The sequence below is a fragment of the Strix uralensis genome, chromosome 4, assembly GCF_047716275.1.
Source record: "Strix uralensis isolate ZFMK-TIS-50842 chromosome 4, bStrUra1, whole genome shotgun sequence".
NCBI classification, from domain to species: domain Eukaryota; kingdom Metazoa; phylum Chordata; class Aves; order Strigiformes; family Strigidae; genus Strix; species Strix uralensis.
In genome coordinates, this window is record NC_133975.1 from 109527771 (window position 1) to 109541640 (window position 13870).

The window sequence follows — 13870 nt, forward strand, 5'->3', positions numbered from 1 at the left end:
AGTTACTGATGTGTGTACCAAATCGAGATCAATGACCAAAAACATTGCATCTCTCTGTTAGGGAAATACTTATGAGTCAAGCAGGTTTCTGAGGCGCATGTGTGCACACCTACAAACATGGGTCTGGAGGGGAAAGCAAGAAAACTTAGTGACATAAACAATTTATTCTGGTTTGAACGAATAAATGAAGGAGAAGGAGGCAGTGCAGTGCAAAGCGAGTCCTGAAGCTGGCTGGCTCCTTTTCCAAAAGCTCCTTATTGACTCCCTGGGTGATCTTGTGTGAGTCACTTGGTGCCTGGCTTCCCCGGTGTGGCTGGGGATTTTTGCCATGCAAATTGATAGGCAACAAATTACTATATAATGCTACCGCGTTTATTTATTAATTTATGGGCCGCAAACGCTGGCTGCAGCCCTCACTCTCCGAGGATCAGGTGCAAATATACCTGTCTGGGCTCAGCTATTGGGGCAGGAGCAATCTATAAAAGTGGTGCGGAGCCTTGAGCGCAGTCGTTCCTGGTTCTCCCTTTGCCCCTGGGCGGCGGCGGCCGCAGGACGCGCACTGGGACGGGCGGGCGTTAGTTCGGCACGCCCCGGGGCACGGCAGAGGGGCCGCGTACCGGCTGCGCCCCCGTCCCGCCGGGCGCCTGCCCCCGCGGCTCCTCCGGCTCCGCGCCGGGGGCGGGCCGCCCCTGCCCGGCAGAGCGGGACCGCGGCGTGGGAGGAGGTGCCGGCGGGAAGCGGGCACGTCCCGTCGCGCTTCCCCGGGGGCGGACACCGGGCACGGGCTCCCCGGGGACGGGGCGCGCCCCTCCGCTGGGGCAGCGCTGGGAACTCATTTGCGACCGGTTCTGGGGGTGCGGGGTGTTTCCCGCTGCTGCCAGCGGCGCCGGCACCCGCAGCCCGCCCCCTCCTCGCCCCGGGGGCCGGGGCCGGGGCCGGGGCCGGGGCCGGGGCCGGGACCCTGCTCGGCGGAGCCGGGGCGGCGGGCGCGTGTGTAAGGCACCGGCGCATGAATGGCGGGGGCGGTGCCGCCCTCCGGCCCCGCCCCCCCGGCGCCAGCCAGTCCCTCTGCGGAGAGCTGCCGCCGCCCTCATTGGCTCGCCGGGGCCGGGTCATTTGCATACGGCTCGCCCATTCGTGGAGCCGCTTCCCCGGCCGCCCCGGCTGCGCTTCACCTGCGCCGCCGAGTTGCCCGCACTTGGCGCGCCGGCCGCCAGCATCCCGCCCCCGGCTCCGCTCCGCGCCGCTCCGCGCCCCGCCCCGCCGGACCCGCGCCGCCCGGCCCTCCGGCCTCTCCTCCGCGCTTGCCCGCCTGCCCGCCCGCCTGCCCGCCTGCCTGCCTGGGAAGACCAGTCGTTGCCCTCCCCGGCTGCGCAGGGTTAATCGGCTTTAGTCCTCGGTCGCCTGGATCCGGTGGAAGGAGGATAACAATCCCGCTCTGTGTGTGTGTGTGTGCGCGTGTGCGTGTGCCTAGCAGTTCTGCATTGCAACACTTGCTAGTGGAGAAGCAACAGAACCCCCCTGGATTTGGGATAAAACAAAAAAAAAAAAAATCAAAAATTTACCTGGGGTCTTTGGCTTATTTCTTCTTTTTCGTTTTCAGTAGTCCCTCTCAGCAAGGTGAGAGACAGGGATCGCAGGCAGGGAAAAGTCCTTCAAGGACCCCGTGATCCTGGAGGAACCTGACAAGTGCAAGCTCCAGGACCCTCGCGCTGACATGTGCGGCTTTCCTGCGCTCTCCTGGAGGCTCGGTGCGGCCGCGGGGCTCCTGGCACAGTAGATCCAGCCCTGGGAAACGGCGCGTCTTGTTCTTCTGTGTGTGGTTACTCACCTTCCCCCTTCCCTCCCCTTCCCTCCTAGCACTCGCTCTCTCGCACAGACACATCCTGTCTCTTTGCCTCTCGAACACACACGCACACCCCAGAGCCTCGGAAGCGACTCTCCTTTCTGCTAGCATGGGTCCCCTGGCATCATGAACCTTATCCTCTCTCCCTGGCTGGAATTCAGACTGCCCGTCTGTAGGTGTCCTGTGCCTTGACCATGCACCTGAGAATAGACCCCAGCATTTGCCCGGGACGCCGCCCCGCCTGGACCCTGTGGATGTGCTCCCTCTTTTGGGGATGTATCGTCAGCTCTGTGTGGAGTTCCTCTAACGTGGCTTCTTCTGCCTCCTCTTCCTCGTCTGTATCTCAGGCTCAGTATGAGCATCACTTCCACGGCAGCAAGCACCACTCTGTGCCTATCTCTATCTACCGCTCCCCTGTCTCCCTCCGAGGAGGACACGGTGGGTTCCCACTCTTGTTTCTTTCTAACCTTTTTGCAGAGCAGCTGGAGCAGCGGAGGGGGAAGAGGGACAGTGGCTGTGACTGCGGGGGAGGGGGGTCCTCCCAGCCCCTCATATTTCTGCCCTTAGCTCCCCTCCCCATTAAGTCTCCTCTTCTCCCCTGCCCCCTCCCCGAGCAGAGCCCAGGGCTGAGGACGGGCCGCTTCCAGAGCCAACTTCCCCGGCCGGCGTGGTCCCGCAGGACGGGGCGTGGGGGCTGGCGGGGCCGGGGCGGGCTGGAGCCGCTCCGGGCCCGGCGGCAGCGCCGAGCACCTCGGGGCAGGCGGAGCGGCACCCGCTCCCATCCCGCTGGGGCCGGGGGTCTTGCGAGAGGGAGGGGAAGGGGTTGCTAACTCCCTGGTCCCCGGCCCTAGCGGAGTCGGAGCGGCTGGCACGGTCCTTGCAGCAGCGCACCTTCCTGGCCGGCCCCCCCAGTCTGCCCGGGCGCCCCGCTGCGGGAGGGCCGGCCGGGGGGGGGGCTCGGGGGAGACGCCCGCCGCGGCTTCGCCCCTGCCCTGCCTGCCGGCCCGCAGCCTGCCTTGGTGAAATCGGTCGGGTGGCTCGGGACGTGCAAAGGCATCGGCGAGGTCTTCTTAACCCGGCTCCCTGCTTGGTGCCTGACAGCGGCTTCCCGGGAAACCCTGGGGCAGGAAATAATAGGGAGTGGGTTTGGACTCGGGCAGCAAGGGAGATGGGTGAGAGGGGCTCTGAGGGACGCCAAGGGAGGGCGGGAGGACCCGCCAGCATCCTGTCCCTGAAATGCTGAGCAATGCCCAGCGGCTGGACCAGCACTGCTTCTTGCCCAGCTCTCCTGAGTCTGCCCAGCCTGAGAGGAGTTGGCCTAGGCCTGGGGCTGACGTGGGTGCTCCCCCCCATCTCCACCTTCCCCTCTCCTCTGTCTTGTGTCCCTTGGCTTTTGCCTTAAGCCACATCAGCCAGGAGAGGCAGGCAGGCCAGAGCCTGGCCCTTTCCCTGCAGGGCTGCAGGTCAGGGTCAGGTCTGGCCAAGGTGTGAATCCCACAGCAGCTCTGCTCTGCCACCTTTTAGGCAAAGGGAGTGATATACTGGAAGGGTGCCTAAAGTCTCTTCCTTTGTACCCAGCTCTGTCCTTCTCCCTCCCAGGCTGCTTTTCCTTTAGCACCCTTTAGCTATTCCTGTTGGAAAGACTTTGGAGCAGGAACTCCCTCATACCCCTCACTTTAGCACAACAGGGACTCTCTCACCTGGTCCTTGAGTATTGCTGCAAATAACAGGGCTTCTGCTGCTAATGATTAATAACCCATAACTGAATTTCACATGGGTGGTGCTTAACAGATGGTCTTGATGTCTGGCATGGCACAGGTTCCCTTCCTGTGGGGGGCCTGAATGTCTTTCTCTTGCTTTTTGGGGTGGAGGTGAACTTTGGGGTGGAAGTGGGAGACTGATAGGCTGCCAGGATACTGCCACTTGTGTCTGCAGAACTGGCTGCACACCTCCAGCTTGACACGTTTTGCCTAGCGCCATTTCGGTCCTGAGTCCTCGACTCTGCAGCACGGTGCTGTTCTGCAGCACCCTGGGCTCCCCCCTCCCACAGTGTTAGAGCACTGGCAACCTGCCCTGCAGTGCTCCCAGCCACCCTCTTCCCATGCCCTCCAGCAGCTCTGCCAAAGCACCTCTTGCTAGCGCAGCCCTGCTCTGCTGGTGCTTAGTTGTGACCCGCAGCATCTGCCTCCTGGCTTTGTTCCTGAGCCTGTTCCCTCTTCAATGCGCCTCGGCTCAGACCTGTGATACTGAGCTCCTTCTACAGCTCTGCCAGTGTACCTATAGCCTTAATTGGAGGTTCATTCATCGCTGTGCCATTTGAACTCTTCAAACTGCTCTGCTGGTCATCCAAGCGCTTATCTGTGACACTCTAGGTTTCAATATCCCTGTAAACCTGCCACAGCCCTGCCAGCACATCCTCCTAGTGCCTACTGCAGCCATGTCATGCGGCATTTCAACCAACTGTCCCAGGGCTCTCCCCTCCCTTCCTCTCTCCTTCCAAGTAGTCCTCTCCCTCATTTCTGACACCGGTTCTTCTTCTGGTCCTGCACAGACTGTGGCTGAGTGCTTCTATGATGGAAGGGGATAGCAAAGTCTGGCTCACAGGTCGCTTCTGAGGAAAGGAGAGAAGAATATCGCAAAATGTGATAGTGGTTAGCCTTGATGTAAAAGGCAGGCAGTAGTCTGCGGGAGAGTCCACAGTCTGTTTCATGGTCAAGAAATGATAGTTCTTTTCTCCTTGATGACTTTTCCATCTGCCCTGAAAGCCCAGCAAAGCTTCATTTAAGAGCCCTGAGCAAAACCTGTTATCAACTTCAGTGCAAGACCCGCGTTCTTTCTGTGTCCTCATTGCAGTAAGGAAGCAAGGGAAATGGAGAGCTCAGGGAGCTCAGGCTGGTACATAAGCCAGCCTGAGATTTTTTTTCCTTTCCTAATCATACCATGTAGCAAAGCTGGCATGGAAACCCCCTTTGGCCATGAGTAAGGAGGGGGAGAGAGAGAGGAAAAAGAGACCACAAAGACAGCTGGTCTTATAAACACACACGTGGTTTATTTTTATGTTTTTTTTCACTGTTGCATGACAGAGGCCCTTGGAATTTGGATCAGTGACAGTGTTGAGAAGTCAGATCCCAGGGAGGCTCTGTGTTTCCTGGGATTTTTTAATTTTTTTTTTTTTTTTTTTGCTAGTGGGAAATAAAACATTAATTCTGACTCCTGCCCTACTTGGTGGATATATTCATACTGGTTTTGGAAGGAATCAGGTCAGGGTCCTGGCCACCCTGCTGTGTTGCCTCCCAGTCCCGCAGTGCTGACCACCAGGACTCAGTCTTATATTTAACCATATTTTCCCTTTTTCTTCTACATTCCAGTGAATTTCAATCTGTTTGAAGAAGCAGATTAGTATCCAGCACAGAGGAAAAGTAAATGTCTTGCAAGCAGTGAACACTTGTTTGGAGTCTGTCTTTAGTGCTCCTTTAAAATCAGTGGAAAACCTTCTTGTAGCTTAAGTTGAACAGAACCGGGCCCAGATCTGGCGGTCGTTACCGTGTGGGTGTTACAAGAGTTAATTCTGAAATCATTGAGCTGGTGCTTTCTGGTAGTTGAGCTGCAACCTGCAAATGTAAAACTTGGCACAGCTTATCCTCTCAAGGAGAAAGTCTTTGTAACAGGTTTACCTCCCTGTCAGCAGGGAAGTGAGCCTGGCCAGGCAGGAGAATTCAGCAAGTCAGAAGAAATCTTTTTTTCCATGTGAGGGCCTTCCTAGACTGGCAGAATCTTTCTCCCATAACAATAGGAAGGGAAGGCCCCAATTCCTCTTTGTTTCATTAAGGGCTTGTGGGACAAAGGGAGGAAAAAAATCTAACCGTGGAACAAAGTTGGAGCTGTGTCCGTTGAAAGTCCACATGTGCTGAATCCTCCTGCCTCCCCTTAGCTATTTAGCACCCTGCTGGGTCAGCTGCTTTACCAGAGCCTGCAGCGGTGGCTTCACAGCCCCTTTTCCCATGTTCTCATCACCTCAGCTGATGAATAATGCATGACCCTGGTTGACAGATAAAATGAAGAGATTTGTGCGTGTTTTGTCTTAGCGATGAATTAATTAATTTGGTTTCTCCTTTTCTCCTCCAGCTTTTTTTTTCCTCTGGCCCTCCTTAATAGATGGGGAGCAGGGGTGAGCACAGGCAATGTGTGATGCCTTGTGCAGATTGCCCCAGCCTTCAGAGTACTGCTGTGCAGGGGCAGCTATGGGAGCAACGGTGGGTGTGGGGGCATTTCTCTTTCGATTTTCACTTTGTGGGGACTAGGCTTGCTTAGTTGCACAAGTCACAGCAAAAAGTGAAGGTTTGTCATGAGGACTGGCAGCGAGCAGTCACCAGATCTTGTAGGTGTAACTCTCAGGCCTTAGTCAATTCTTAGAAGTTCTGTCATTTATATGAAGCATTTCCATGTCTTATGTCTTTTTTAAGATTAGCAAATGAGAACGAATGCTTGGATAAATCAAGAGAGTGTTTCCATAAAATAGATAGGTACTCTGCAAACCCGTGTCAAAGCTTGCCACACACAGCTATGACAGTGTATCCTTGTTATAATACATACGTCCTACTCCACAGTGCTCCTCCAGTGTGACCTATTCCTCATCTCAAGTGTCTTTGTTACTACAATCCTGACTTTTCTATATAGAAAGCTAATTCCCAGTCCTTGGCACTGCCTGTTCCCCAGTACCAAATGGGACCTTCCCTGTTCCTCTATCGTCAGATTACTTTGAGCAAAGGTTGGTATCTTTAACAAAAGGGAAAAAAATCATTCTATACAGAGCAGTCAGTGATCCAGTAAAATTAACTTCATTCAGAGCTGAAATTAGGGTTGCAGTTAAGTTCTGCAAAGGTGAAAAGCTAGAAGTCTGTCTACTTTTCTGTGGCTTGCCTCTACTCTCCTATCAACAGTTAAGACTGATTTTTTTTTGCTAAGACTAGTGATTCTGTATGTTTGTATTCCCTTCCTCAGAGACATTAACAATGACTAATATTTTCAAAGAAAGGTGAAGTCTGCTTAAATTGTCTCAAGCTGGCTATCCAGAAATCTAAGCATCCAAATTCACTGGTCCCTTGTAGTCTTGTTTAAGTGATTGCAGCTGAGCTTTGCCCCCCCCCCGTGCTGAGTCTCTGTAGCTCTTCTGAGAAGCACAGTGTCAGGTAGTTGAACACAGGAAAATTCTGGTATATGCAAAGGTTGTTTCCTCAAAATGAGGTTACTATTTGACTTATTCTTTGCATACTTTTATATGAAACAGTTTCTGATCAGTTGCTTTGACTTCTCATTCTGTGCACAGTATTAACTGTTCCCAACTTGGAATAATTTGTGTTGATCTGCAAAATTGAAGCTTAAGTCGGTTCACCTGGTACTTGGGAGATCCCAGTGATCTTGTGAGATCTGGAACATGAGAAACCAAATGTTATTGTTGAACCCTGCCATTCTGTTTTAATATATGTCTCTGTGCTCTTTGAAACATTGCTCAGACCCGTGCTGCTGAAGGTACAGTCTCTTAAGACACGTGTTTAAAAAAAAGAGTCTTCTGATAGCTACTTTGTGCTTGCTCAGTATCTTACAGCAGATTTTGCAAAAGTGGGAATGCTAGTCCTGAGTCAGAACTAGATCAGGGCTTTCTTCCTCCTTATATTTTCTTTGCAATTTAGACTGGAGAGAGGTTTCTACTCTTTATCGTTGCTGCTTTTGGGTAATATAGCCCTGACTTGTCAGGCAACTGCCACATTCTACTGCAGAGGTGACTGCATTTCAAAGACAGATGAAGGATCCTGCTCTATCCTTTGTATAGACACTGAAGTTGTAAAGAATACTGGGTTACATGACACAAGTTACGCAGTCAGAATGCTGCAGAATGAGAATGGGTTTTTTTAAATAATATTTCTACATTTAAAAAATGGAAGAATTTTTTTCTTAAAGATGCTGGCCAGTTTTCCTTGGGTTTTTTTTTTTTTTCCTTTCTCTTCTTTTGCCATGGTATGGAAAGACATGCTTGAACAATGTTACGATAGTCACTGGGTTATTACATACTGTGCTGTTGGAAGCTCCCGATTCCTTACATAAGTCTTACTGGAAACAGGGAAAGGTACCTAGGTCCTCTAAGGTGGGAATACTGACAAGGACAGGGTTGTCTCCAGCTGGCGGTAGGGAAGTTCCATGGTTTGCCATACAGAGGGTAACCAAATAAAGAGCTGGAGCTTCTAAGTGCAAGGAACAGAAGTTTTGTCTGGGAAGTACTCAGGATTACTATTCTTCTATTTTCTCTATTTTCATGTGCTGTGCCTTAAGAAGACTGGCGCTCTGTGTAGTTGCTCTGAATGACAGTCCTGTGCTGGTTGGCAGATGTTTTTTGGTTTTGCATTTCTGTTGTTCTGTGCGCTTTTATGACTAGGAAAGGTCATGTGCACTAGAGAGAAAAAGGTGGTTTTCATGTCTTCTGTGTAACCTCTGCACACCAGATGACACGCTGTTGACCAACGGTTCCGATTTGTTGTATGACCTTGGTGAAACATTACCTTTCTTTCTGACTTGTTTTCTTCATCTGTGAAATTAAGAGAAAACCGTTTATCTCCTAGGTGAGGTAAGCAGTCCTGGTGCACCTGTGTGCTTTGAGATCCCTGACAGGGAGCCACAGAAGGGTATGAAATCCCAATAGTTCTCTTGGGCTTTAGATGTCAGAACAACTTAAAAAAGCAGCCTGCTTCGATCTCTCCTTGAAGGACAAGCAAGAAGCCTTCAAATTCTGGCCATAGATCCCAGTAGTATTTTCCCTCATGGCTTTAAAGCTTGGGCAGGCTCTGGTTCCAAATGCCAGCACTGGTGTTTCCAAAGGAGCAGGAGAGCATTTTGGCTGGAGTGCTGGCTGGGCCGAATTCCAGGCAGCTGCAGGAGCCAGGGGCCTGCAATTCAGCATGGCTCCCCTGCCACTCTCACAGATTACTTCACAGAGGTGTGTGTGTGTGTGTGTGTGTGTGTGTGTTCTTTTTGCACATTAAAATATAACTACTTATACCCCTGAGTGACTTTCCTCCAAACTATGAATTTAAAGTACTTCCGACACTGTCTTTTAGAATTTGAATATAATTATATGCTTTGGGTGTAAATTGTGGTTTTTGCTACATAAGAAACTAATGGAAATGATCTGCCTGTTCCTGTAGTTTACAGATTATATGCTTTAGATCTGGGGATGTATATTTAGTCTGCTTTTCTGTATGGTGTATTAAAATGAAAATGAAGTTGGTGTGAGCTATAGTGGTTGCTAAGCATGAATAGCAGGCTGATAAAGGACATTACTAAATTGATACAGTGCTAAGGTTTACTTTATCATCTCTTAGTTTTGCACCTTTCATCTCTTTGCATTCTTGATGATGGAGAACAGGAGAGTGGAAAGTATTTCACAGTCTGTAGAGGGCCTTGTGTTTGCAGAAGCTCAAGGGACAGGGTGAATGAATCAGAAAGACGTAAGATGTTGCTAAAAAAAGACCCTTCACTTATTCTGTGAATGCCACGTGGTAAAGAATCAGGGAAGACTTTGTTTTCTAGAGGGCTCAGGAAAAAAGTACCATCAGGCTGACTCACCTGTTCAGTCAACAGGACAGGCTCCATTTATATCTAGAGAATAAATCTGTCTCCATGCTATCCTTGGAACATAGTTTTGAATTTAGAACAAATTCACCATATCTACATTAAGCAGATCAAAGTATTGGAAGGGGAGAGGAGGTGAAGTTTGATTTTTTTTTCCAACAGTTTGATCTTTAATATCATGTTGGATGACATCAGCTGATTGTCTGGATGGGTTTTAGTGAACCTTTGCTTCCTTCTCATCTGCTGCACTGCCCAGCGAGGGTTTTCATGACTCCCTGTCACAGCTGGATCCTCCAGTTACAGCAGCCTGATGCTCCTGCTCCAGCTGGTTTGCTTAATGACCCCAGCCAGCGGAGATGCTACAGGGATGATGTCTGGAAATGTTTCTATCTAGCTGTTTTTGCAGGTTTGCTGTTTCAGCTAACAGATGTTTCAGTGCACAAATGTCCTCCACTGCTGGTGAAAGGCTTCAAACCATAGCATGAGGGCAAAGGTGCAGAGTATGGAAATTTCCCAAATAGTGCTGGGAAGGCAGTTACGGGGTGGTTAAGAGAGAGAACACATGGTAGCAACTGTGTGTCAAGCACACTGGTCATTAACATACATAACAATGGCTTTAGAGAGTGTTTTGTTAAAAATGTAAACTTTCAGCACTGCTCATTTTGTCAAGTAGGAAAACTGGCTTCTTAAGCATGTACATGTGCTAGCAAATGTTACAAGATGGTTTGAGATCTGCCTGCATTCTGCGGGGCAAGTGAGCATGTTTGACTAAAACAAGAATTGACCTGAAATTATTGAAGAAATGCAAGTGTTTTCAAAGAAAACAATAATAAAAAAGAAGGCCTGATTCATTCGGATTCAGTTATTACGCTGCCTGGACTATACATAGAAAATGGGTTCTGCCAAGGTCTCCATGTGGCTGTCTACTCTGGAAAGATTCTCACTGTCTGGTTGAACGCTCAGGAATCTCTGTGTTTATTGCATTAAAACTTCTGAGTTTCTTGTACTTCATCTTTTGTAACTTCCCTGAGTTTTGGTGATCATCTGAGACAGTTTCACTCCAAAGACTATTAGAGCTTGTAGTTATATAGACACATTTTCTGCCCTACAAGCATTGTGGGTCTTTTAGTATCTGCTGAGGTGAAAGTGGAAACAGTAGGTAAAAAACGAGATTTTCCTCTTTCCTTTGTTCTTTGTGATTTACTTGTCCAATGGTAGCCCATCTTAGCTTTTCTCACATTCTGATTATGCTACTGATCATTATGATGTCCCGGGCTTTCACAGAAGAGTTTGTCGTTCACTGATGTTCACTGAGTGCAGTGTTGAGGAATGGCCTGGACAGGACCTAGAGATATCTTAAGTTTATGTGGCCAACATCTAGTCATCCGCTTCCATAACCTCTCTGCAGGACTGCAGGAGAACCCCCTGGTCCCCAATATCATCTTTTCTTTGCAGTTAAGTAATGAACGCCGAAGCTATTCCAAGTTTCCTTGATCTTGCTCCCCTGTCTGCAGTCCAGCATATTTCTGTCAGTGTCGGTTTGCAAGATACTGATGGCTTTGAATGCCTTTTCACTTTTTATTATCTCACCATGGAGTCTGCTCTCCTTCCTGTGCCCTCATGCATTTAGAGACAGTTCATTAGAGGCAAGGAAAAGGCAAAGAAATTAATTTTCCTTGAGAAAAGTATTCAGCACCTTATACAGGCTTGAGGAAGAGAAACAGAGCAGAGAATTGCTACGATCTTCTTTTCAGTGGGTTTTTTTTTTTTTTCCTTGGAGAATCTAGAGAAAAAATGTCTGTGCCTTGCAAGCATCCCTTTACCTGGTGACTTGCTTTTCTGACATTAGGCACTACAAGTACACCAGGCTTGCAGTAGCCTGGAACAGAGTAAGGTGATGGGGGTGCCTGTCCTCCAGAGTTGATGTGTATTGGCTTAGGAAAAAAAGAATATGTCTTGTAACTGAAGATCAGGTAGCAAATTCTGCTCAGATGAATGCCAGTAGTGTATATCTAAGCTTTTTTTGGTTCAGGTAATTGTTACTCCAGACAGGCTGGTTTCTACTTAACGAGCTGTAGACTCAGGCTACTTTTCCTGGCCCAGTCATTAGGAAAATATACACTGGCAAAATGAGCAGCTTCCCCTACTGGACTAGTTAATACCTGATCACTGACTTACAGAAATGGTGAAAACGTTGAGCCTTTTGTGCATTCCTTGGTGAGAATTTCTGCCATTGATGTCAGTGAAGCCATATCCCCCATGGCAAAGGGCAGTGCTGAGGAGGTTTTTCCTCAGCAGCAGCACAGAACAGAACTGAGGTCAAGAACCCCCAAACTTTTTCCCTAGCTCTGCCACTGGCTTACCTTGACATACTGGCTGGTGAATTTTAAGGGCACATCATTGCCAGGTGTTTCAGTTTCTCTATGCTGTAGTGCAGAAATGTGATGACTGTTTAAAATCTCTTTAGATCCTGACATAACCTATCTGAAAGGAAAAGCACTATATTGCGATTGTTCTTTCCCAACATACTGGAAAGATATTTCCAAACTTCAGCCAGAATATTTGGTCCTTTGAATTTAGGGACCATCACAGCGCTATGGATCCTGATACTGTCTTTGGATGAATCCTTGTAATGCCCTGTGAAGGATTGGTACCTTTTTATGCAGCCAGTTCTGCAAAGAGATATTGATCTTCATCCTGAGAATACAGTGGCAGAAAAACAGGGAATGCCTGGGCTGCGTGGTTAAATGCAGTGTTTTGTTTCAGTCATTTCTTTCTGAGAGTGAGTGATTCTCTGCTGCTGGTGATGGTTTCATTTACTGCTTCAAGGAGCATTACGGGCATGCGTGTCTCTTCGCTGATTCCAGAAATCTGGGGGGATTTTTACACCAGTGACCCAAAGAGCTGACCACATCACCCCAGCCTCTACTTTCAGTGTCTGTGTTCACTGTTCTCTGCTTCTGTCACAAGTTAGATCTTGTCTGCAACTGTTCAGTCAATTCATTTTACCAAAAATTGTGAACAAAATTATCGAGGTGATTTCAGCTAGTGAGGGAAAGAAGAGGGGAGGGAGAAAAGAGGAGGAAGATGGAAATTAAGCTGAAGTGTAAATCAGTCAAGGGTACAATTCCCATTCTTTCTCTTTGATCAGAAGCAAAGGAGGCAAGGATTATCAGAGGAACCATTAAAAAACCAAGCAGTTCTCAACAAAAGATATAGACAATTTGAAGCTGGAGGAAAAAATACACTAAAGAAACAGGAAAGGAAGGAGCAGTATCAGAGCTCAGCAGCAGGGCTGCCCTGTTAGGTTCTCTTGATCTGAGATGAGGAGGTTCGGGGTGCTCTGAGGAAGGCTGTAGAGTCTGCAAGTTGCCCACCAGAGCACCATGCTGCAATTTACAGTGGTCTTTTAGTCACATACTTGTTTGACCTTGGACTGAGACTTCAGAGTATTCCATATGTTTTTACAAATGCAGTTACTGTGATTGAAACACTCATTTATCTTTTCTTTTTTTTTTTTTTTTTGGTTTTTTTTGGTTTTTTTTACCATTGCCTGTGTTCTTGGAAGTCTTACTGCCAATATCTAGAACAAGACATTAATACATTTAGGTTATTACCTACCAGCCTAAATAGTCAAGGCACTTTTTAAGAAATTATTTTCTGTGGAGGGAGAAAGGGTAGATTCTGCTGTTACTCAGCATGGGAAGAGCTATGCAGTGCTTTATTTTTATTACTAAGAAGGTCATTGGTGCAGGCCCAGGTAAAGGCTGGGCTGTACTGCAGTCTGCACTGATGCCTTGGGGTGTGTGCTTGCCCTGTCTGTGCTCCGCTGTTACATGACAAGAGACAAAGAGGAGCAGTTTGTTCAAATGCAGTGTCTGAATAGCAGGCATTTTTGTCGGGGCACCCCGGCATGTGTACATAGGGATATGTGTAGTATTTCTTCTCAGGGAAGCTTGCTTCTTTTCAGAAGCTGTATCTGGTTTTTTCATTTCTGCTGAGGTTTAGGATTGTGCTTAATTCATATCCATAGGGAAGCCGAGTTCAAATTCAAGAAAGGGCTAGGGGCTGTGTGTGGAGACTACTTCCCTCTGAATACTGAATAAAGACAAAGCAGTCTTATCTGCAGGAGCTCATTGTTTCTTCTTTTATCCCATTTCACAGCCTGAGCGACCATCCTACAGCAACCCTTCCTCCTCCAGCAACCCTTTCTGGACGCTTTCTGGGTTCAAGGGCACCTTATAGAGAGGTTGATTCAGTCCCTGGCCTTCATATTGCTGAACTCAACTGTGTTTACAGATGTCCCAGTTAGTCAAGAAGTTTAAAATATGACAACAGAGTCCCTGATGTGATGACAATGCAGTGTCATCAGTTTATGGTACAGTGCTAATGGTTTCTAAT

The 13870-nt window shown here is 48.8% G+C and overlaps 1 protein-coding gene and 1 long non-coding RNA gene across 9 annotated transcripts in view; one reads left to right on the forward strand and one right to left on the reverse strand.

Moving 5' to 3' along the window:
- LOC141943370 (uncharacterized) overlaps positions 1-1690 on the reverse strand; it is a 76192-nt gene extending 74502 nt beyond the window's left edge. Inside the window, exon 1 of the long non-coding RNA XR_012628936.1 lies at positions 1566-1690. This is a non-coding gene — a long non-coding RNA (uncharacterized LOC141943370). The remainder of the gene's footprint in view (positions 1-1565) is intronic.
- NRXN3 (neurexin 3) overlaps positions 1-13870 on the forward strand; it is a 1036119-nt gene that overhangs the window by 657810 nt on the left and 364439 nt on the right. For 7 of the 8 annotated variants that reach the window (XM_074868522.1, XM_074868525.1, XM_074868523.1 and 4 more), the window contains exon 1: positions 1220-2284. The exons of the other annotated variant lie outside the window; for it this stretch is intronic. In XM_074868522.1, coding sequence (XP_074724623.1) covers positions 2041-2284 — 244 coding nt within the window. In that variant the 5' untranslated portion in view covers positions 1220-2040. Of the gene's footprint in view, positions 1-1219; positions 2285-13870 lie in introns of those variants that run through there. 8 annotated transcript variants of the gene reach the window in all.